The sequence below is a fragment of the Microtus oregoni genome, unplaced genomic scaffold (genome assembly GCF_018167655.1).
Source record: "Microtus oregoni isolate MIOR12 unplaced genomic scaffold, Mior012 000012F_ref0000307, whole genome shotgun sequence".
Classification (NCBI taxonomy): domain Eukaryota; kingdom Metazoa; phylum Chordata; class Mammalia; order Rodentia; family Cricetidae; genus Microtus; species Microtus oregoni.
The window spans coordinates 18,061,148-18,084,417 of record NW_024543071.1 but is presented as its reverse complement, the minus strand read 5'-3'; the positions used below and the strand labels follow the sequence as shown (position 1 = coordinate 18,084,417).

General features: G+C 38.3%; 1 protein-coding gene across 1 annotated transcript in view; it reads right to left on the bottom strand.

Moving 5' to 3' along the window:
• Positions 1–23,270, bottom strand: part of Hpse2 (heparanase 2 (inactive)) — a 255,689-nt gene that overhangs the window by 172,696 nt on the left and 59,723 nt on the right. The window contains exon 5 of the mRNA XM_041661299.1: positions 2,116–2,209. Coding sequence (XP_041517233.1) covers positions 2,116–2,209 — 94 coding nt within the window. The remainder of the gene's footprint in view (positions 1–2,115; positions 2,210–23,270) is intronic.

The window sequence follows — 23,270 nt, the reverse complement described above, 5'->3', positions numbered from 1 at the left end:
TTGAGTATGACATTAGTATGAGAATATAAAAAAAGGTTCAGATTTCCACTTTAGTTCTCAATGGTGTTCTCTGTGACGGCTTCAAATAGAACTTTCTTTCAGAGATAGTTTTAAATATGAACCATTCATTTGTCTACTTATTCATTCACCCAGCATTTACAGAGGAACTACTTGTTGAGAAATGTTTTATCTGTTCAAAAGAATAGCTGAGTGAAAATTTCTGGAAAGGAACTTTACTGGATGGCAGAAGACATTGTATTTTGATGAGGTCCAGTGGAAACTGTAGACATCAGATCCTCATTATTTAGAATGAATGAATCTAGTATATCTCAAAATGTAACCCTATGACATGTAATACAGAAAATCAGTAGACAGATGCCTATTCAAGGTAGACCTCTAAGATTTACGTTAGCCACACTAAACCAGAGTTTCAGGAACAAGACTCGACACATTATTATGAGCAGCGTTAGTTATCTTGATTAGCTCACTAACTAAAGGGGTCTGGCTGGAAAGGACTACATGCAATTGCTTAATATGATTTAGTTTCCTCTTCCTTTTTACAAAAGTCAACTCCTACAAAGCTGATTCTAGGATACTAAGAATGATGTAAATATGGATCGGAATCATTAGCTGTCAAAACCAAGACTTCAATGAGCATGAGCAATGATTATCTCCTTAAACTAGCCCCAAGTGAATCCCCGGGAAAAGAAACAAGCAAACTTGCCATTGAAGAAGCCCTTTAAATAAAAATAAAGAGTTCCATTTAATTTTAAATGTATGACAAAGTTGGATGGATGAAGAAAATGTCTATATTTTTGTTGTTTGTTTTAACGAACCTTTAATATGATTCCCATGTGGCATTTGTATTCTTTGAATTTTACTTTTTGTTTTAATTAATTTATAACAACTGCACATATTCATAGGATACTGTGCACTATTTCAGTTTTTATAATGAGGATCTTCACCTCTTCGTTATTTCTTTACATTCAGAGCCTCTGAGCTTCCTTTCAGGCATTGATAAGCTATGTCACCGTGACTAGGTACCTTGCTGTGCTGGAGATATTGTAACATGATCGGGGCCTGCTTGTTGGGGTTTTGTGTCCTGCCCGGTACCCCACAGCTGGCAAACCCCAAAGAAAAATCACACAGAGATCTCTATAAGTTATAAAGCTGATTGGCCCATTAGGTCAAGCTACTTATTAGCTCTTGTAGCTATATTAACCCATTATTCTGATCTATATTAGCCATGTGGCTCAGTACCTTTTTTAGTGAAGCAGATCATATCCTGCTGCTTCGGTGATCTGGGCAGGAGTGGGAGGAATCAACTTTCTCCTTCCCTGAATTCTCCTGTTTTCATTGTATTATTTTTACTTTCTGTCTGGTTTTTCTGCCTATACTTCCTGCCTGGTCAATCAGTGTTTATTTAAAACATGACTGACAGATTACAGACAATTTTCCCGCATCCAAGATATGAATGCATTTCCCATCACTCACTGTGTTATGATTTTATCCCACTTCTCTATTCGCTCCCCTCTCTTCTCTTCTAGCTTCTGCCATCTTCTAGTTTGAGTGAATTGTTTTACCTTTTCCACAGGGAAGGGAACATGCCGTATTTGTCTTTCTCCAGTTCCATCTACTTTGCTGGAAATGACAGAATTTCATTCTTCATTGCATAAGAAACCTTACACTATTTCTTTATCCATTTGTCCACTGACAGATACCTTGGTTGATTCTCTATCTCAGTTATTTTCAGCAGTGGCACAGGAAGTCTGGGAGTGCAAGTAGCTCTTTGATATGATGGCATGCTTTGGTTGTGTAGTTCTTTGCCTGGTTTTTGAGACATTTCTGTACTATTCTCTATGTGTGTGTACCAGATCCTTACCCATGAAATCATTCGTTAGAACAGCTCTAGATCTTGGTGTGACAAATATAAACTCTTCTAACTGAGGAAAATAATAATGACCCACAAGCATCACTGAAAAAGGGGGACGTGGTTACATCCATCTGGAATCTTTTCCTACCCTGGTTCCCACAGCACTAAATTCCAGCTGAAACCCTATGACCTTTTCCTTGTCATTCTTCCAAATACATCAGCCCACAGATAATTTTACTCACTTTCTGAATTTTCCTAATCTGGTCAGAGAGTGTGTCTAAGAGACGAGTTTTCAGGAAGTCCATCACCTTGACCACCCGGCCATCAATGTAGCAACTGGAATAAAAATAAAATAAGAGTCAGATAAAATCCTGACGTGGGGACTAGAAATAAACTTCCCTTCGCAGAAGTCTCTGACTCCTGAGGACACAGCCTAGGATTGTACCTGAGCTTTCATATCCAGATAGGTTTTGATTTGGTACTTTTCAAGCAAATAATATACTTTTAATTTTTTCTGTTTCCAATCCCATTTGCCAGTTACCATGACTTTTTTCAGCCTTGCTCAGGTAAGCACCCATTTCTTGCTCTCTGGGAATGGACAGATATTTCATAATCCAAATTGGGTAATTGGGGAAAAGTTACTTTTTCTCTTGGGAAAGGGACTTAGCCTTCAATCTCATGGCTGTCTCTATCTTTACCTTAAAGCAATAAAGGCATGGGAGAGTTTCAAAGGAACACCCAAACATTTGTTAGGTTTCTACTTTTAAATAAGAAAATAAACAACAGATCAAAATTCTGATGCAGTGCAGTAAGTCTCAATGACCTTATATGAATGAATGAGTGAGAAAATGGACAAACAAATGCTAAGAAATCCACACACCAGCCCCAAAGCTCTCCCCTGAAATAACAGGGCTGCTGCTCATTTGTTTTACTTTCAGTCTGGTTTTCATTAGGAGCTTAAGGGAATCATCACGCTGCATTGACACTGTTGTGAACATTTGACCAAACAGGCCCATCCCACCTTATGTGGGCCTCTTTTCTGAACCACTTATTCTGAAAACTAAGCAGACACGAGGTCTGGGTTATGTGACCTTCATTACCTAGAACCCTGCCTTACTACTATCTTGGTAAAACTTGGACTAAATGAAAATTTAAGCGCTTATGATTCCCATTTGCCTAGCTAATCCACTAAAGTCTCATTGGTTGATAACTAAATATGATAGATTTTCTTTCATTTGAAATAAAATATCTACCCACAAGTGCACACAGACCTCCATGAAAGCCCTTCTTAATGTGAATCCCCATTACAGCACATGATTCATGGGATGAGCAGGCTTAAAAACCTGATACTGTAAACAGGAGCTCTGGCTGAGGGAAGGGAAGGAGACAGGTCTTACTCAGTCTCCTGTTGACCCCTCTCACCACTGTAAGATATTCCAAAGAACCCGATGTTTAAATGACATGTTAAAAACAAACAAACAAACAAACAAAAACCCCAGAGACATTTGAGTTCAGATCCCTTATTTCTACAGACCTCAGTTTTAGCATATTTAAACTAAAATTTTTATCTAGCTGTCTATCTATCTATCTATCTATCTATCTATCTATCTATCTTCCTATCTGTCTGCCTATTTATTATCTATCTATCTATCTATCTATCTATCTACCTACCTACCTACCTGCATACCTACCTACTTACCTACCCACCCAGTTGCCTACCTACCTACTTATCTATTATCTATCTAGTTTTTGTTTGCATGTTTGTTTTTGAGATAAGGGCTCACTTTATGGTTTAGGCCGGCCTAGAACCGACTACACAGCTCAGGCTAGCCTTGAACTATGACATTCCTCCTGTTTTAGCCTACTAAGTTCCAGAATTTCAGATGTGTGCCTCCATGTTTGGTAGTTTCCTTATGAATTAAAGAGGGGTGGCATATCTGCTCCTTGGGGTTAATTTCAAATCAAGTAGATTATGAACCTAAGATGCCTGGCACACAGAAGGCATACAACAGGCACGTAGTAGGCACTCAAAGCTTTTCTTGTTTTCTAACCTTTCCAAGTTCAGACATAGGAGACTGGTTGGTAAAATTATGTATGAACACAGAATCTCAAAAGTAGAAATGCTGTCAGAGAATTTGTACTTATATTTTGTGTGTGGTTACTTACATAATGGAATAAAACAATAATATGATATTTTACATCATCTCTCATTCAAACTCAAGTTCAACAAACATTTGTTATGTATAACACAGTTTCAGTTCTGGCCACTGCCTTAACATTTCATAACCTTTTCTCGCTAGTATTTCATTATTACCATCTTTATTTTTTAAACAAGTTGAGCTTGATCATGCATTACATGAAAAATGGGCATACAGGAATGGGATCATTAAAATTAAAGCCAAGCAAGCTGTGCACTGCTGTTCTAATACACAGCTGAAGAAATGACCACTTCCATGCTGACAAGTCCTATGACAAACAGAATGCTCTAATTGTTCTCATCATAGTCAAGCAAGCATATTGTAGTTTCTCCTTTTCTCTACATTTATTTCCCAGTAACTATGAGAACAATTGGTGTTTATAATTTGCTGACAACACATACAGTTTAATAGTTATTGAGATAAAGATGCCAGACGTCATTTTTCAGTTCTCCACAAATATTTAGACTAACCCATCTGATCTATGGTCTCTTCATTATTTTCTTCTTTTCTTTTATTCCTTTGTACAAGTTACGTAGAACTTAGAGTTAAAAACCCTGGCTCAATATGCCTCGCCACTTACTACCCACATGATATTTCATCCTGCCACATTTTTCCAAGTTGGCATAAAAAGTGATGGATTTATTTCTAACATTTTCATACACATGTATCTGGGTTTCTCTTTTTATAAAATGAGTTAAAAAATTAAAGCCTGGAGCCAGCAAGATGGCTCAGTGGGAAAAGAAGCTTGCCACAGAAGCCTGATGATCTCAGTTTGCTTCGTGAGGCCTACCTCTGACTTCCACATGTATGAGCTCTCCCTCTCATTACCCTACTCCCCACCCCCACGTGTGTGTCTCTCTCTCACACGCTCACATGAAATAAATGAAAATGCAACAAAAATTAAAAACTTACGCCTCTATTATTTTTACAGGGTTGCTATGGTGAACAAATAAGGAAAAATACTTGACCCAGAGCCTAGCATATCGAAGGTATTCAATAGCCAAATAGACTTTGTCAGGTTACCTCATGGTTCAAGGTAGCAGAGATTTGACTGGAAGGCTGTGGGCTGGGGTTAAGGGAAGTCTCTTTTGAGAGACGAACACACTTGTCCACTACTAGGTTTGAAGGAGGAAAATAAGTATCAGTAAAGGCAAACTCTGGACTCCTTGCAGGTGGGAGAGGGAGACACATGCTCCATATTACTGTTTGCTCAGTGACCGATATTCTCTGTGTCTGGACCAGAAACAGCACTTTCCTCCTTCATTTGGCATAGGAGTAGAAACTTTAACCTAAGCCTTTTTGAGCCCATTATTGACCTCATTTTTAACCTAAGAAGCTGGATCCAATTATTCTCAGTTGTTCGATGGCTACTCCTGAAAATTGAATTTGAACTGGTGTGGGAAGAGCTACAGGCAGAGAAACTAGTAGACAAAGTTACCTTGACAGTGTGGGCAAGAAGCTATGTGGCTCCAAACAAGGGAGGACCAAGAAGGAATGCAAGTGACGGGCTGCGATGAAAGCACACAGTACTTCCTTATGGGGCGACAAACCAAGGCATGGAGTGAAGAGCTAAAGAGAGAGAGGATGCCTTGGAGAAGATTATGCTGAGGATATCTGGGTATTAGATTGGCTCACAGCTTGTCAAGAGAGATGAAAGATGCAGTTTGAGATATTAAACACACAGAGATGTTAAGGAGGATATATGGAGCAGTTAGAGATAGCAGAAAATTGAGATGGGCAATGTTGACGTGGTCTCTTCTTCAGCTTAAAAGTCATGAGTAAAACTATGGCGAAAGATGAGGTTGCTAAACAAATAAAGGAAGGTCACAGAGATGTCAAAGACCCTTTAAAGTACTTCTCAAATATGGCCCTGGGCATTGCCTGTACCTTTGACCCAAGGAAGGAACCAAACCCTTTTACTACTCTAAGCAAAACAGTACCTTTCTAACAACCTCAGTCTGAGTCTAATTTATATTTGGATGTCAAAGGACTCCTCATATTAGACTGAGAATTTCAGCAATTTTCATTTGCAACTTAAATTCACTTTTGTCTTAAGCTATTGAAACAGGAACTTTGGTCACTAAAATTTGGGACCAAGAGAGGGAACGGAAATCAATAACAGAGCATGAACTGAATAACCCTACAGCCTCTTTTATTATACTTTATTTTCTAATTTTAGACAGGATCTCGTTTTAATCAAGTCTAGTCTAGAATAATTCACTGTGTATCATAAGTTGGCCTCAACTCAACAAAGAGCCTCCTGTCTCAGCCAATTGAAGGCACTTGGGTACCAGCAACATTTCTCTATTGCGTCATAGTTATAGACAATATATAGACATAGTATAGACACAGATGTGGGTATGAAGGAAGCAAAGCAGTCGTGCTCACCAATAGGTTACCGAATCATGATGATGAGGATCGTTTATTTATTACTCACTAAGCTACAGCCCCAGCTCCAAAGATATTGATTTCTAAGAAAGACTGGGTAAAAGGAAACCAGTCTAGATTGTGATAATTTTTCAGTGATTTGGAGGCAACTCTCTTCCTTTCTGTCTTTTGCCCTCAGAAGATCATGATGATTCCTAGCTACCCATCAGTCTCCACAGAGTTACTGAATTTAGCGATGGCAGCAGAGGATTCTGAAGACAGATATGTCAAGAAGAGAGCAACTGGTGGTGGGAGAGAAACTCTTCAATTAGAGAAACTCTAGAAACTTCTGTATAAATCCCAGCAGGGTGATTTTAGAATCCCCTACAGTAACGCTTTTATAAACCCCAAATTCTCTAAGTCACACAAAGAAATGAGTCACTCAATTGATGGGTGCAGCCAGGAAGACTGTGCTGAAATAACCTTTTCATAACTATTGCAACAGTTGAAACATTCAGGCACCATCAGAGTAGTTTGTCTTGCTTGATGGCAGCTCTTGTCATTCTTGTCTCTAGACTAGCAGGTCACACCAATCATGGCAAGAATGGCTGGATATTCAAAGCAAATGGATCTTCTTATGAATTTATTCACTAATTTTCTATTTAAATAAAAGCTAAGATTTTATTTACTATATATCTTTATATATATCTTTAAAAGCATTGTCTTTTTATTTATAAGAGAAATAAATGCAAATTAAAAAAATAAGCACACACAAAATAGGAGTATAAAATGAGGAGTCACTTAAGAGACCAACACTATGAACCATTGTTCACATTTTGATAAATATCCTCCCAGAGTTTCTCATAGTTAGTGCACATGAAATTTCCTATAATGTACCAAGTAAAATCTATTCTAGATCCTATTGAACTAGCATATAAATTTAAACTTGCCCTATCTAAGACATTTAAGTCATCTCACAGAGATATTGTTCAAAACATCCTGCTTTGGTTTTCCCTCTAGCCTGACCATGCATGGAGAGATACCCTGCCATCCAGCTGCAGCTTCAGTGTCTGTCCGCCTACCTCTTTCCCCATCCTCAAGATTCAGTTTTAGGGCTGTGCTACAATTAGCCACTTATGCCTATTAGCTTCTTAAAATGTTTAATGAAGAGAGTTTGTTGGCTCCAGGGGCAGCTGGTTTTGTTTACCTGTCCCTTTACTTTAAGAGGAAAAACCTTTGCCCCTTATTATCTGACCCCTTCTTTTATTTCACGTAATTGCATTAGGGCTGACTTCCCAATGCTCAAGAATTTCCGGACCTTTTTTTTTTTTTATTTGCTGCTTGCTGCTTTCAAGGAGGAGGGGTAGTCTACTCAGAATTTTAACACCCAGCCTGCTGACTGGGCAGGTAATTCCATAAAACTGGACCCTTTCCCTCCACATGGGGAGAGGCTTAAAAAAATCATTAGAACAACCCTGTTGACCTGTGAAATCTAGTTTGACCCCTGGAAGCCAAACAGTGGAGAAGGCTGACTGGAGACCCTATAGAGCTGTGTAAGTGTGCTTGCCCCTCCTCCCCAGGGCCTCACTCTGGGCTCCTGCAGAGGCATTTGCCTTTGCATTTGCCATAGGGTTTGATTTTGAGGCAGCACCATGTCTTATCTTCTTTGCAGTGTGTCAAACTTCCTATCTTGTGTCTAAAACTACTTAGGGCAGGAAAGCTTGAAAGAAGAGAATACTGCTACAGAGAAAGACTCTAGGCAATAGAATGCTTTGTGAGCTTTCTTAAACTTGTTTGAATAATTCTATGCATAAATTATTCAACAGAGTAAAATATTACAATTAAGGGATTTAAGTTTGTACTATGAAAAGAAAATAAAGCAAATTAGTATTTGCTTTATTTGCACAAGGCTAGGATTAAGGACATCCCACTAGCATACAATAAACACTCAAAAATATACTCAACAAAATAATGAGTGACTGCATGATTCAATTCACTGTGAGCCAAAGACATAGATCCGAGGGTGAAGGGTCTCAGGGCTAAGCACCCCATTCCTAATCTGTCCCTCTCAGTTAACTCCTTGCAGATTCTGGATCCTGAGCTGAAAGTGTAGTGGAGAGACACTGTGTCTTGGCAGGGGCTCAAACAGCTGGACCTTGATCCCAGCAGTGCTGCGGAGAGTATGCAGGAAGCTGGAAAAGGAACGGGTGGGAAAGTCCTACATAGTCTAGCTAGGGAACTGGGCTCTGAAGAAGCCGGTTCCAGGGATTTGCAGTTATAGCAGGCAATGGTACTGAGCTTGAGGGCAGGAAGGCATCCAGGTGTTTTATGTCTGAAAACTGATTGTGGGGTCATCCTTGCAATGAGATCAAATGTGCAGAATATAAAATTAGGCTCAAAAGTAAATATTTATATAGAATGACAAAATAAATGACGACAAGCCACCAGAAACTTGAAGATCTATTTTCTTTCTGTCTCTATTCTTCCCCTTTCCTCATTTCCTCTAGTTCCCATTCTTCTGCTCTTTAGGCAATTTACTAAAAATGTATATACAGAAAAACTTCTTGATAGCACCCTTTAGATAAGCCTAGCAACGCTCAATAACTCCTACAAGTCAAGGAAACCAATTCTAGAAAAGGCTAGTAGTTAGAACCAGTAACTTACTGGTAAACCTAACAGTGGAGTATCAGTAGGAGGAATGGCAGGGCCTAAGATGCCAGAACATACCATCGACATGCAGTATTTTTAAAAGGTCTCTTTATTCTTGAGAATTTCATATATGTATGCAATGAAATATGATCACTACCATGTGTTGGCCCCTGCATGCTGCTATACCAACCTACCTACCAAGGTTTGCTCACTGGCAAAATAGTGGCATAGCTGTTATAGGTGTAATAACTGATTTCTGGCTGGAGGTGACAGCCTCTACCATGGAAACTTAGATACTAGAATATGGATAGAATTTTCATGTTCATGTATTGGAATAATTAATATTTTGAAAAATATAACAACAGAACTAATAAATCCCCATTAAAATTCTAATGACATTCTTCACACTGAAAAAATTAAAAAAAATCATACAGAAATCCACAATATCTTAAAAAGGTAAAGTAATTCTAAGCAAAAGTAATAATGCTAGATATCAGAGTTATCTGACCTCAAATTATACTATAGAACCACAGTGACAGAGTACATGGAACTGGTGCACAAACAGACATACAAACCAATGAAATAGCAGACAGAAGACCCAGAAGTAAACTTATATAGCTGTAGACATCTAAATTTTGATAAAGATGCGAAAACATACATTAGAGAAAAGACGGCCTCCTCAACAAATAGTGTTGGGGAAACTAGAGATTCGCTTGCTGAAGAATAAGATTAAAAACCTATCTCTAACTCTGGGAAAAAATCAACTTAAAATGGATCAAGAACTTTAGTAAAAGGTGTTGAAATAGCTAGAAAAGCATAAAGAAAATATTTTAAGATGTAGGCAGATACAAGAACTTTCAGGAAAGGAAGCAACTCTAAGAACTAACTAGTCAGATTACATAAAAGTAAAAAGATTCTTCATAACAGAGGAAATAATCACCAGTGTGAAGGGGCAGCCTATAGGATGGGAGAAAGCTTTCCTTGCTGTTCCTCAGAAGGGTTTAATGGTTGAATACAAAGAACTATGTGAGGCCGAGATAGGAACAACTGGTAAAGCAGCTGCCACACAAGCCTGTGAGGGCCTGCTTTTGGGTCCTGAGCACCCACGACAAAACTGAGTGTAGTGGTGCATGCCTGTGGAGGCAGGAACAAGAAGATCTCTGAAGTGTGCTGCCAACTAGTCTTGTTAATCTGGGGAGCTTCAGGATCAGGGAGAAATCTTGTCTCAAAAGAAAAGGTGGAGAGGGATAGAGGAGAACACTGCAGCAATTTCTGGCTCCACACATTTGCGCGCGCGCGCGCGCGCGCGCGCACGCACACACGCACACACACGCACACACACACAATAAATAAACAGTAACTACAAAAATGAAATAATATCTTTCCCCTGAAGAACCCCTTCCAATCAATAAAGGACTGATGAACTCTGTGGAAGCTCTTGAATCAAGAAACACAAAAGACAAATACATTTTTAAAAAAGTGTTTAATATCTTCCTAGCCAATAATAAATGCCAATTAAAACTACTTTGATAGTCTATCTTACCCAATAGGAATGGCTAACATCAAGAAGACAAAGGACAAAAAGTGCTAGGGAGGATGTAGAGAAAGAAGAATCCTTATTTGTTGCTTAGACATGTAACTGGGTACAGTCATCATTGAAATCATTTTGGAGATTCTTCCAAAAATTAGTATTAGAGAAAACACACGGCCCAGTTTTACTACTCCTAGGTATATAGTGGAAACACCCTAAGTCTTGTTATAGAGATGCTTGCATACTCATGTTTACTACTGCACTATTTATAATAGCCAAGAAATAGAGTCAGACTCCCGGGATGAATGGATCAAGAAAATGTGGTATATAGCACAGTAGAACTTTACTGAGTTATAAAGAAAAATGAAATCATGATATTTACCAGTAAGCAAAATAAAACAAACTCATAGAGACAAATACTGCATGCTTTTCCTCTTACAGGATTCCTAGATTTTAATTTGTATGTATGTATTGTGCTTGTGTGTGTGTGTGTGTGTGTGTGTGTGTGTGAGTGTGTGTGTGTGTGTGTAAGTGAGTAAATGTCATGTAAGTAGAGAGACAACCATGAAAAGAGAAAAAGGAGATCTTGCTAGAGGGGAATATAAGTGGAATACAAGTGATCTGAAAGTTGGGACTCAGGACAGAAAGGAACCAATAGAAAGGCATTCAGACAGAACGCTGGAGAGAGATTTGGAGCCAACAGGAACCAAGCATTATGAAAATGCCACAATGAAACGAACTACATTGCATGCCAACTTAAAAATTAAAACATAATATAAAAAACCAAAGTTAAATGAAAATGAAAATTACATATATGTAAGATCTCCATATTCATGTAGTTTTATATAAATTAAAGCTACGTGATTTGTATAACTTTTCAAACATGTAAGCAATACTATATATGGTTTAGAGATTCACATGTACATAGTAAAAACATTAAATGTATGCAATCTGTCTGAGATTATTCAGTTATATGTCTGGGAAAACAGTGAAGCCAATCTGGGAAACAAGTGCACTTCTCTTTTATATTTAAATGATTTGTTTCACATAAAATAACATAAGCAAAACAAAAATAAAACTGATGCTTAAAACCATAAATGGTGTATAATAAGAACTAATATCTAATTCTGATTCCATTTTTTTATTAAGGTTACTATAACAGGAAATCTTATCTTCCTTTGTCATCAGAAAGAGTGAACAATGATTCCTCCCTGAGAAAATGTACACACAATAACTTTTAAAAAATAAGGAAAATAAGGAGAAATATCCTGGCTAACACAACCAGAAATCATTCAAGAACACAAGCCCGCGGACAAAGGTGGAGAAGTTGGTGGACAGCAGGTTGCAGCATCCTCTTTTCTGGGAGACTACATGGGACAAAACTTGCCCGAGTTTATGAGGCTACAAGCAGGAAAATCAGTCTTCATTCATTTAAAATACGGCTGTATCACAACGGAAACTAAACTGCATTACCTGCTATGGATTTCTTCTCAGTTCCCAGGGCAAGTTGTGTGTAACTGTCTGAATGAAGACAGACCATGCTCTGGTGAGGCAACCAAATTGTATTTCAGTGGGCAGAAAAATAGTCATGGCTTGTGAGTAAGGGGGTTGATCGTGGAGGGGTTCTTGGCAGTTTTTTTCACCGCAAATTTATTCTCTAAGTTTAAGGACAGTATTAAAGCTTTTTAAAGTATATAAAGGTACTAAGGTGATGCCTGAGTTTCTTTTTCTAGTTGTGGTATTTCTACCTTAGAACCAAAGGGACTATATGACTTCAACGGTCTTCTCATCCATAGGTATGCAGAGCCTGAGATAAAATTATTGGTTTGTCATAAAAGTCATCACTAAGCTTCCTTCCAATACTTCTGGAAAAAAAGAACCAAGTTCTACCTCTAAATCTAGCCCACTACCACTAAAGAGCAGATGTTGTTGGGTACCACAGTCTCTCCTGGTCACAGGAGTGCCGCTGGCAAAGGGAGCCCACTGAAACAGAGGCAATGGTTGGCAATGGATGTGTCTCGGCACTTCAGCTTCCTCATGAGGAGCCTGTGTACTATGGATGAGGTTCCAGCCTGACGATTTTGGCACTTTGTGCTTATAATGAATGATAATGTAACCAAAAACCCCAAGACAGCGCTACTATAGGGTTGTGACATCAGACACTTGAAATAATTTTCACAACCAAACACCCTATCTTCTGTCCATACAGAACCCACTGTGCTTGATAAGCACCTTTTTGTTTGTGGTTTCACTGATTCTTAGAACCTTCCCGAATGAAGATCTGTTCTTCAGATCTCTTCCAGAGGAGAAGCCGAAATGCAAGCTAAGAGTAAGAAGGACTGGCACTAGAGTCTGAAGCTCATTTCAAGACCTCTACCTTGAATTTAAAATGATTAACATTCCTTGGTCCCTCCTCTCACAGACACAGCTTTTCTGCCTGATTTGTGAGTCTGTCTGGCACAGAACACTATGTACTAGAACAAGCATCAACAGCATAAGATGAAATGTAGCTGAAGCAGTGAAGGTAATGGGCAATGATTATATCCTCCAAAGGAAGCAAAAAGGAAGGATGTTATGGCAGCATAATGAAACCTGGACTAAAGAAGTCTCCAAGGATTTTGGTCTAGAAGAGAAAAGCACAGTTCAGTGATTTCCAAATCTGCATTTTATCAGAATTGCCTAGGACTACTTTGAGTTTATTTAGTTTTAGTTTGCAAATAGCTAATAGATTCACATTGCTCAGAAATCAAAAGGGAAAAAAAAGAGTCTGTGGTGAGAAGTTTCCCTTCTACCTCCACGTCTTTGTGACCTCATTTCCCCTTTCTTGCTTTTGTTAGTCCTAAATCTGCCTAGGGAGATCACACAGCCTGAAAGATGAATCTTGAAAGAAGAAAAAAAAATAAGAAAATCTTGCTGGGATTAAAATAGACTATGATATAACAACTGGAGTTCTGAGATAAAGTTAATTAACATTTGAGGAGGAAGTGAGACAATATAAGTTACCAATGATAAACAATCACAAGATAGTGTGAAGGCTATGCACTCCAAGAACAATGAAATGTGTCTGAGCATACTGGAAACAAGCCTGACTAGGCCTCTAGATTTACCAGTATTCCTTTAGTTCTCCTATTCTCCCATTCGATCATTATAGTGATCTACTATGTACCAAGTACTTAAGGTACTGGGAACTTAAGCATTGAATAGAAGAATTTCTTTGTTCCTGTAAAGCTACAGAAACAAAGTCCTGGAAAGATTTAAAATAGTAAGTTGTTTCACATTGGGATAAATACAATGCAAAAAGATATAAAGGAGGACAAAGGCATTACACTGGGGCTAGGCGTATGGCTTAGTTAGTAAAGAGCTTACCCTGCAGAAATGAAGACCTGAATTTGATTCTCCAAACCCACATAAAAATGGCAGGAGTGGTGTTCAAGTTTGTGATCACCGGGGCAGTGGAAACAGCATGGTACCTGGGGGTTTCTGGCCAGTCCATCTAGCCTAATTTTGAGTCCAGGCCAATGAAGAATTTATTCTCAAAGGAGGTAGAGGGTGTATGTAAGAAAGATACCCAAGTTCCTATAGATTTAGGGAGAAAAGTTTTTTTGGCAAAGGGAAAAGTACACTCAAGGATTTAGGGGTGGCAATAATGGAGGTTTCTAGGAACAGGAAGGAGGCAGAAGCAGAGCTGGGTAAGGGTGGGAGAGGGCAACAGAGGAGTTCAGACAATCAGCTAGTGTGGGGCTCCTTTGGCCATTTTAAGGGCATTAGTTTAGCTTAATTTTTAATTGGATTAAAGGACAGTGAATGACTTTGAGGAAGTAATAACAAGATCATCCCAGGTGATCACTGAAGGGGAAGCAATGGACCAGGTAGCAATTGATTGCTTTAGATAGATGAGGAATTAAAATTATTTGAATTTTGATTGTAGTGCTAGAAATTGTTCAAAATGTTTGTAATCGGAACCTTTTTTAAAGATACAATTGGCAAGATGTGATGGTGTCTTACACAATCAGAAAATAAATGAAACTATAATTAATGAAATACAAAGCATGACTAAAACCACAAACAGCAAGAACCAAAAAACTGAATGCAGTCAACACATACCTTCAATAATAACTTTAAATATCAACAAAACAACAACAATAGCAACAAAAGCTACATGAATGGATTAAGAAACAAAAACTATCTTTGTGCTGTTTGTTAGAAACCTATCTTATCTTTAAAGATAGGCACCACCTTTAGAGAAAGATGGAAAAAAATATTCCAAACAATTTAGATTAGGAAACAAGTAGGCATTGCAATCCTAAAATCATCAAAATGGTTTTCAAACTAAAACAAATCATAGGAGATAAGAAAGAGTATGTTGTTCTAATCAAGGAAGCAAGTAATCAAGAAATTTTTACAATACTAACCATATATGCATCGAAATCTGGCAACCCAATGACATAAAAGCATATTAATGGAATTAAAGACATAGACTAACACAAACACTATAATAGTAAGTGAATTCAATGCCCTACTTTCTTCAATAGATAGGTAATCTAGGCAAAAGATAGGCAGAAATCTCATTATTGTATGATAACTTACATCAAATGCACCTAACAGATATTTACTAAACACAAAAGAATACAAATACTCATTATGCTCAGAAGCACATGGAAATTTTTCTAAAACAAATCTAATGCTGGACACAAAACCAAGCTTAATAAATACATAAAATCAAAATAATTTCTTGTATCATATCTGACCATTATGCAATAAAACAAAATATACAGCAAAAAACTATTCTAGCATGTATATCAACTTACGGGAATAAACAGCTCAACTAATGAATGATGAGTCAAAGAAGAAATAAAAAAGAAACCAAAATCCTAACATAATAAAACTCCTGGGACACATTAAAAGCAGTTCTATAAGATAAATTTATAGGTCTAAGTACTTACATTTAAAAAACCAGAAAGAGCATAAATAAATGACTTAATGATGCAACTCAAAAATCTGGAAAAACAAGAACCAAAATCAAACCCAGTAGATCAAAGATATAATAAAAATCAAAGCATAAATTAATAAAATAGAAACAAACAATAAAAAGAATCAATGAATCTATGTGTTGGGCAATGTAACTATGAAAAGCATTTGCTTATGCTGCCTTTGTTAATGATGTTAGCATGTATTACATTTGTCCTGTATTTGTTTAACTATATAATGATGTGCTGTTGCTTCACTTTACCTGCTTAAGGCACATGATTGGTTTAATAAAAAGCCAAACAGCCAATAGCTAGGCAGAAGAGAGATAGGCAGGGTGGTAGGCAGAGAGAACAAGAGGAGACGAAAGAGAGAAGAGAATGAGGGAGAAAGAGAGGACCAGAAGCCAGGTAGTCTTCCAGCCAGCCAGACACAAAAAGCAGAACAGTAGGACATCCAGAAAGACAAAAATGGCAAAAAGCCCTGAGGCAAAATGTAGAGGAAGAAACAGGTTAATTTAAGTTATAAGAGCTAGCAAGAAATAAATGGAAGATAAATCCGACCATTTATAGCTAATACTAAATATCTGTGTCATGATTTGGGAGCTGGTGGTGGCTTAAAAGAAAGTCTTCTACATTTGGTGTTACAGCATGGGGCTGGAATTTCCATATAGGTACTGAAAAAAAAGCCAGTATGCCAAGTAGAAGCAGCAAGCTAAGAAAAAAAAAATTGCCTGCCATGGTGCAGGCTCGACTTCCTAGAACTGGGGTGGTTAAATGCAGTTCCCTGTAAAATGCAGCTGCAGACTGGGGCCTCACACTTAGGCTTGGCTTTCACAGATCAGAATATGGGGCAGATCCAGCAACCAGAGCTGGATCTAGCCACCACCACCACTTAGTAGGTTAAAGTTTGGCTCACTCACCATAGAACGATGCAAGTTCACAGTTGCAGGCACTTAGTAAAGCAGGTTCAGATGGGAAAAAAACCTCTAACAGGTTTACAGTGTGTTTAAAAATGTGTGTAGGTTTAAGAAAAAAAAGAAAATGGGTATAGACAGTCATAGAAAAAAATAGTTTAAAAATAGTAAGGTTTTTAAAGAAAGTGTAAAGTAATATAAAAAGGATAAGCCATGTAAATATGGGATATACATAGGGAGTCTGTATGATGCGTTGTTGACTTTGAATTTTTTGAATGCTGATGAGTCAACAGCAGCTGCTGAGAGACATGGATTTGTAAAAAGAACTACAGAATTAAACCAGACTAGATACTTTAGGGATGGCTTAGCTTCAAAATAAAAGTCAGGAAATGTACTGTGCTGGGAAAGAGATTATGCTTTTGCTTCCATAGGAAATGAAAGGCTATGGCTCCCTTCAAGATTGATAGATATCAACCCCAAAAACTCTATCAAAGAACTCCTACAGCTGATAAACACCTTTAGTAATGTGGCAGGATACAAGATCAACTCCAAAAAATCAGTTGCCTTCCTATACACTAAAGATAAGGAAACAGAGAGGGAAATCAGAGAAGCATCACCTTTCAGGTTAGCCACAAATAGCACAAAATATCTTGGGGTAACTCTGACCAAGGAAGTGAAAGATCTATTTGACAAGAACTTTAAGTCTTTGAAGAAAGAAATTGAAGAGGACACCAGAAAATGGAAGGATCTCCCTTGCTCTTGGATTGGGAGGATCAACATAGTAAAAATGGCAATTCTACCAAAAGCCATCTATAGATTCAATGCAATCCCCATAAAAATCCCATCAAAATTCTTCACAGATCTGGAGAAGACAAAAATCAACTTTATATGGAAAAACAAAAATCCCAGGATAGCCAAAACAATCTTATACAATAAAGGATCATCTGGAGGCATTACCATCCCTGACTTCAAACTCTATTACAGAGCTACAGTATTGAAAACAGCTTGGTATTGGCATAAGAACAGAGAAGTCGACCAATGGAATCGAATAGAAGACCCTGACTTTAACCCACAAACCTATGAACACCTGATTTTCGATAAAGGAGCTAAAAGTATACAATGGAAAAAAGAAAGCATCTTCAACAAATTGTGCTAGCAAAACTTGTAGTAATATGAGCTGCGGGGCTGCATCCCCAGCACCCCGGCAGCCTGGCTAGCTTATGCTCCGAAATAACAACACACAAACTATTCATTTAAACACTGCTTGGCCCTTTAGCTCTAGCCCTTACAGGCTAATTCTCACATCCCGATCAACCCATCTCTAATAATCTGTGAGCACCGGTCTTACCGGGAAAGGTTCAGCATGTCTAACCTGGCGGCTTGCGTCTGCCCGGGAGAGCAGAGCATGGCGTCTCTCTGAGGCGTCTGCTACCGAGAGGAGAGCTGTCGAGTCTGAGCTCACTTCCTCTTCCTCCCAGCATTCTGTTCTGTTCACTCCACCTACCTATGTTCTAACCAATAAAATGGGCCAAGGCAGTTCCTTTTTATTTAACCAATGACCTTCCTCCATCAAAAACTGGATGTCAATATGTAAAAGAATGAAAATAGATCCATATCTATCACCATGCACAAAACTCAAGTCCAAGTGGATTAAAGACCTCAATATCAGTCCGAACACACTGAACCTGATAGAAGAGAAAGTGGGAAGTACTCTACAACACGTGGGCACAGGAGAACACTTCCTACGTATAACCCCAGCAGCACAAACATTAAGGGCCTCATTGAATAAATGGGACCTCCTAAGACTGAGAAGCTTCTGTAAAGCAAAGGACACTGTCACTAAGACAGAAAGGCAACCCACTGACTGGGAGAAGATCTTCACCAACCCCGCAACTGACAAAGGTCTGATCTCCAAAATATATAAAGAACTCAAGAAACTAGACCGTAAAAGGCTAATCAACCCAATTATAAAATGGGACACTGAACTGAACAGAAAATTCTCAACAGAAGAAGTTCAAATGGCCAAAAGACACTTAAGGTCATGCTCAACTTCCTTAGCGATCAGGGAAATGCAAATCAAAACAACTTTAAGATATCATCTTACACCTGTCAGAATGGCTAAAATAAAAAACACTAATGATAGCCTTTGCTGGAGAGGTTGTGGAGAAAGGGGTACACTCATCCATTGCTGGTGGGAATGCAAACTTGTGCAACCACTTTGGAAAGCAGTGTGGCGGTTTCTCAGGAAATTTGGGATCAACCTACCCCTGGACCCAGCAATACCACTATTGGGAATATACCCTAGAGAAACATACAAAAGTATATGCTCTACTATGTTCATAGCAGCATTGTTTGTAATAGCCAGAACCTGGAAACAGCCTAGATGCCCTTCAATGGAAGAATGGATGAAGAAAGTATGGAATATATACATATTAGAGTACTACTCAGCAGTAAAAAACAAGGACTTCTTGAATTTTGCATGCAAATGGATAGAAATAGAAAACACTATCCTGAGTGAGGTAAGCCAGACCCAAAAAGAGGAACATGGGATGTACTCACTCATATTTGGTTTCTAGCCATAAATAAAGGACATTGAGCCTATAATTTGTGATCCTAGAGAAGCTAAATAAGAAGTAGAACCCAAAGAAAAACATATAGGCATCCTCCTGAATATTAACCTTCCATCAGACGATGAAAGGAGACAGAGACAGAGACCCACATTGGAGCACCAGACAGAAATCTCAAGGTCCAAATCAGGAGCAGAAGGAGAGAGAGCACGAGCAAGGAACTCGGGACCACGAGGGGTACACCCACACACTGAGACAATGGGGATGTTCTATTGGGAACTCACCAAGGCCAGCTGGCCTGGGTCTGAAAAAGCCTGGGATAAAACTGGACTCGCTGAACATAGCGGACAATGAGGACTCCTGAGATCTCAAGAACAATGGCAATAGGTTTTTGATCCTACTGCACGTACTGGCTTTGTGGGAGCCTAGGCAGTTTGGATGCTCACCTTACTAGACCTGGATGGAGGTGGGTGGTCCTTGGACTTCCCACAGGGCAGGGAACCCTGATTGCTCTTTGGGCTGACGAGGGAGGGGGATTTGATTGGGGGAGGGAGGAGGGAAATGGGAGGGGCGGCGGGGAAGAGACAGAAATCTTTAATAAATAAATAAATTAAAAAAATGATTGATAGAGATCAGGTTTGATTGCAGGTGACCTCCTGAAAATCTTAGCTACGGATATAAAGAAATAAACCTAGAAAAGCTACAAGACAGATTTTACCTGCTCAAACATGAAACAAAAAAAAAATCATTTTTGGCTAGTTTGTGTACAATGCCAAGTCCATACTTGTGTTAATGCAGATATCTTACCTTTGAAAGTTTATGTCTCCCACAAAGCCAGTACGTGCAGTAGGATCAAAAACCCACTGCAATTGTTCTTGAGTTCCCAGTATTCCTCATTGTCCGCTATGTTCAGCTAGTCTGGATTTATCCCATGCTTTTTCAGACCTAGGCCAGCTGGCCTTGGTGAGATCCCAATAGAACATCCCCATTGTCTTAGTGTGTGGGTGCACCCCTCGTGGTCCTGAGTTCCAGTTTGAATGCTCACCTTAGGAGACCTGGATAGAGGTGGGCAGTCCTTGGGCTTCCCACAGGTCAGGGAACCCTGATTGCTCTTCGAGCAGATGGGGGGGGGGGACTTGATCGGGGGAGGGGGAGGGAAATGGGAAGCGGTTGTGGGGACGAGGCAGAAATTCTTAATAAATAAATAAATTAAAATAAAAATAAAAAAAAAAAAAGAAACCAGGCACAATGCTTTCATTTTGAAAAAAAAAAAAAAAAAAAAAAAAAAAAGAAAGTTTATGTCTTTTCAAAGTAAGGGGAACAGATACCAATGTAAATGGGCGGCTCAGGTAAGCCAGCCTCTTAGAGTGCCTCTGTTGCAGTTTTCTTAGAGTTCTGCATCCAGAACTAATTCAAGGCTGCTGGATGAGATGGTCCAGCCTCAGACTATTCCAGCCAGGACTTCAGATAGGCCTTGCACTTTCCCATAACACAGAGACTGGTCAATAAATGACATAGCTAGCTCTCCCAGGACTTGACCATTATCTCAATTTTCTCAGGTTCCCTAAAGATGCCAGTCATCCATAGACAACAGGAAGCAGTTTAGAGAATACAATACCTACATTCCCAAGAGGTGGAATGGGTGTTTTTTTGGTTGTTTGGTGGGTTATGAATGTTTGTCATTGTCTAGGGGGTAATATGGGAATATAACTTCAAAAGACAACTATTAATCTCAAATATCTTACTTTGGTATGGATTTTGTATACTGATACAAATTTAAGGTTATGTTTATCATAGCATACTGTATATATGTCTCTATTCTTGTTTAAGGGAGTTTTGTATATTGATACAAAATTAAGGTTATTTTTGTTAAAACATACTGTATATCTGTTTCTACTCTTGTTTAAAGCATTGTATCTATGCAGTTCATTTAAGAATGTAAGGTAATGTTCTTGTCCTTGGCAGTTATTATTATAAACAATTTAGGATAATTAAAACACACAGGTTAGTAGTTAACTATAACAATCAAACATGTAGTTATGTTAGGTAACTTATCATACAGAGATATATTGTAGTAGATGGTTTTCAAACACTTCAAAGACCTACAGAACATGAAATGTAAAATACTTTATTAACATAGGGCTTTTCATTGACAATGAGACACATTTGCTCATGGCAACACCAATTTATTTCAAAAAGGATGACAGGCATTGAGGAACATTCAGAATGGAGTTTGCTTTCAATATGGCAAAGGTAGCCATTTGGGCAAGAAACTGTCCTTGTCTTGACTGCTGATAGTGTAACATTCAAACTGGACAAGCAGGACACAAAGGAAAGTCCCTGCTAAACTTTGCCAAAACAAGGTATACAGTCCTTCAAAATTCCTGCTTCACAGAAGAATATGCTAGATATTCTAGGCCAGTAGACTGAAGAAGGATGCTCCAGTGTTGCAGAGGAACATTGTGACTGACCAGGCAGCCAAATTTCTATAGTTTTGGAAGTTGCTTTCTCTTCACTTTCTGTTTACCCAGGTAATATTATATTATATCCTTTTGGGGTCTTTGATCGTGTTAAAGACTAGATAGTTATAGTTATAGTTTTCTTTAGTTATAATAAAAAAGTAAATTAGGTACAGAGCTTTGTACTTATCAAGATAGAGTGATTTCTCCAAATTTGCCAAATGCAAAAGGACTAGATATAGAAAATGCAATTCTTACCTGATAACTATTCTTATTGTATATAGTTTTGCTATGTTAAAGTTGAAAGCCTTTCTTTTTTATTTAAACAAAAGGGGGAAACTTGTGAAATATTTTTTTAGCTAGGCAAAGATGTGTTACATTTCCTTATGCTGCATTTGTTTTACTATGCAAAAATGTGTTTGTGTTAATTAAATAAAATTAATGTGTGCTCAGAGAGATGGGGTTAGCAACTAGTTGACAGAAAGTAGCAGGGAGGAGCATAGTGTCACATTTTTAGTTGGGGAGGTGTAGAAAAAAGTGGCCACAAAATAGTGGCCAGCTAAGAGAGAAGGCCAGTTGCTACTCTAGCTCTTTGAGCTTGCCAGGTGTTCACCCTAGCCTTTAAATCTCAAGTTTTATTAGAATGATGGGGACTTAGTTAAAGCCGCCTTTAGTGGCAGCAACAGAAACATTTTCTACCAGCTTAGTAGCTGGGCTGCCAGGTGTTTAAAGTGCAACCACTGGGAGGACGTTAAGACCACAACTTGAAGAGCTGGTTCCTGGAGAAGATAAAATTGACAGACTCTTGATCCAACTAACTGGAAGAAAGAGTTGATCCAAGTTAATCGAATCAGAAATCAACAGTAGAAACATACTAGACACTAAAGTATTCAGAATATTGTAAGGGAATACTTAAAGACATGTACTAGAATAATTTGAGAAATCTAAAAGAAGTGGATGCGTTTTATGCTGTGGTCAGGAAAGTTATCTTATTAGGAACCTTTAACATCATTGTCCTGTTCCTCTCCCAGTGAAACATTAAGAGTCAACCTATTTTCAATAGTTGGTGCTTGATGTTAGGTTGAAGCCTATAAAACTGCCTTTTCATGGGTGGACAAAGTTGATCGTTAGCTATCTAGGCAATGTAATCTTTAACATGCACTACCCCCTATCCTATGAGCTAAACACACAGAGTAAAGCTTCTTGGAAAGTCATAGCTGAATATAGACACACGTAATCAGAAAGAAACTATTAATTATTGAATAGAGTCTGTAAAATGTGCTGAACAGAGAATTCAGTGGCTCTTTACAACCTGTTCACTAAATATCTGATATACAGGTTTTGCATTTTTTCTTGTTAATTAAAATTCTTAGTATAATTGGACAAAAAAATGCTTGTCTACAAATGTTTCTAGAACTGCTGGGAAGGAAATTATGCTATCTAGTAACATTCCATGAATCTCTGAGTAGAAGATTCATAAAATCTGGGTAGATCATGACATTATACACTGTCTCTTTCCCATGTCTTGAACCCAAATTCAAGCAAATAGCAGTCCCAGTAAAAACATATGATCAAATGGAAGTTGGTTTGCAGGCAGATATATTTTTCTTTGTGTCATCTCCAATCCTTTCAATAGTGTTTATTTTTTGTACTAATCATGTACGAAACATTGACCAAAGCAAAGAAGAAGGGACTATGAAGGACTCTTCTTTGTCCCAACACCCATAAGTCTTTCTTATCTCTCT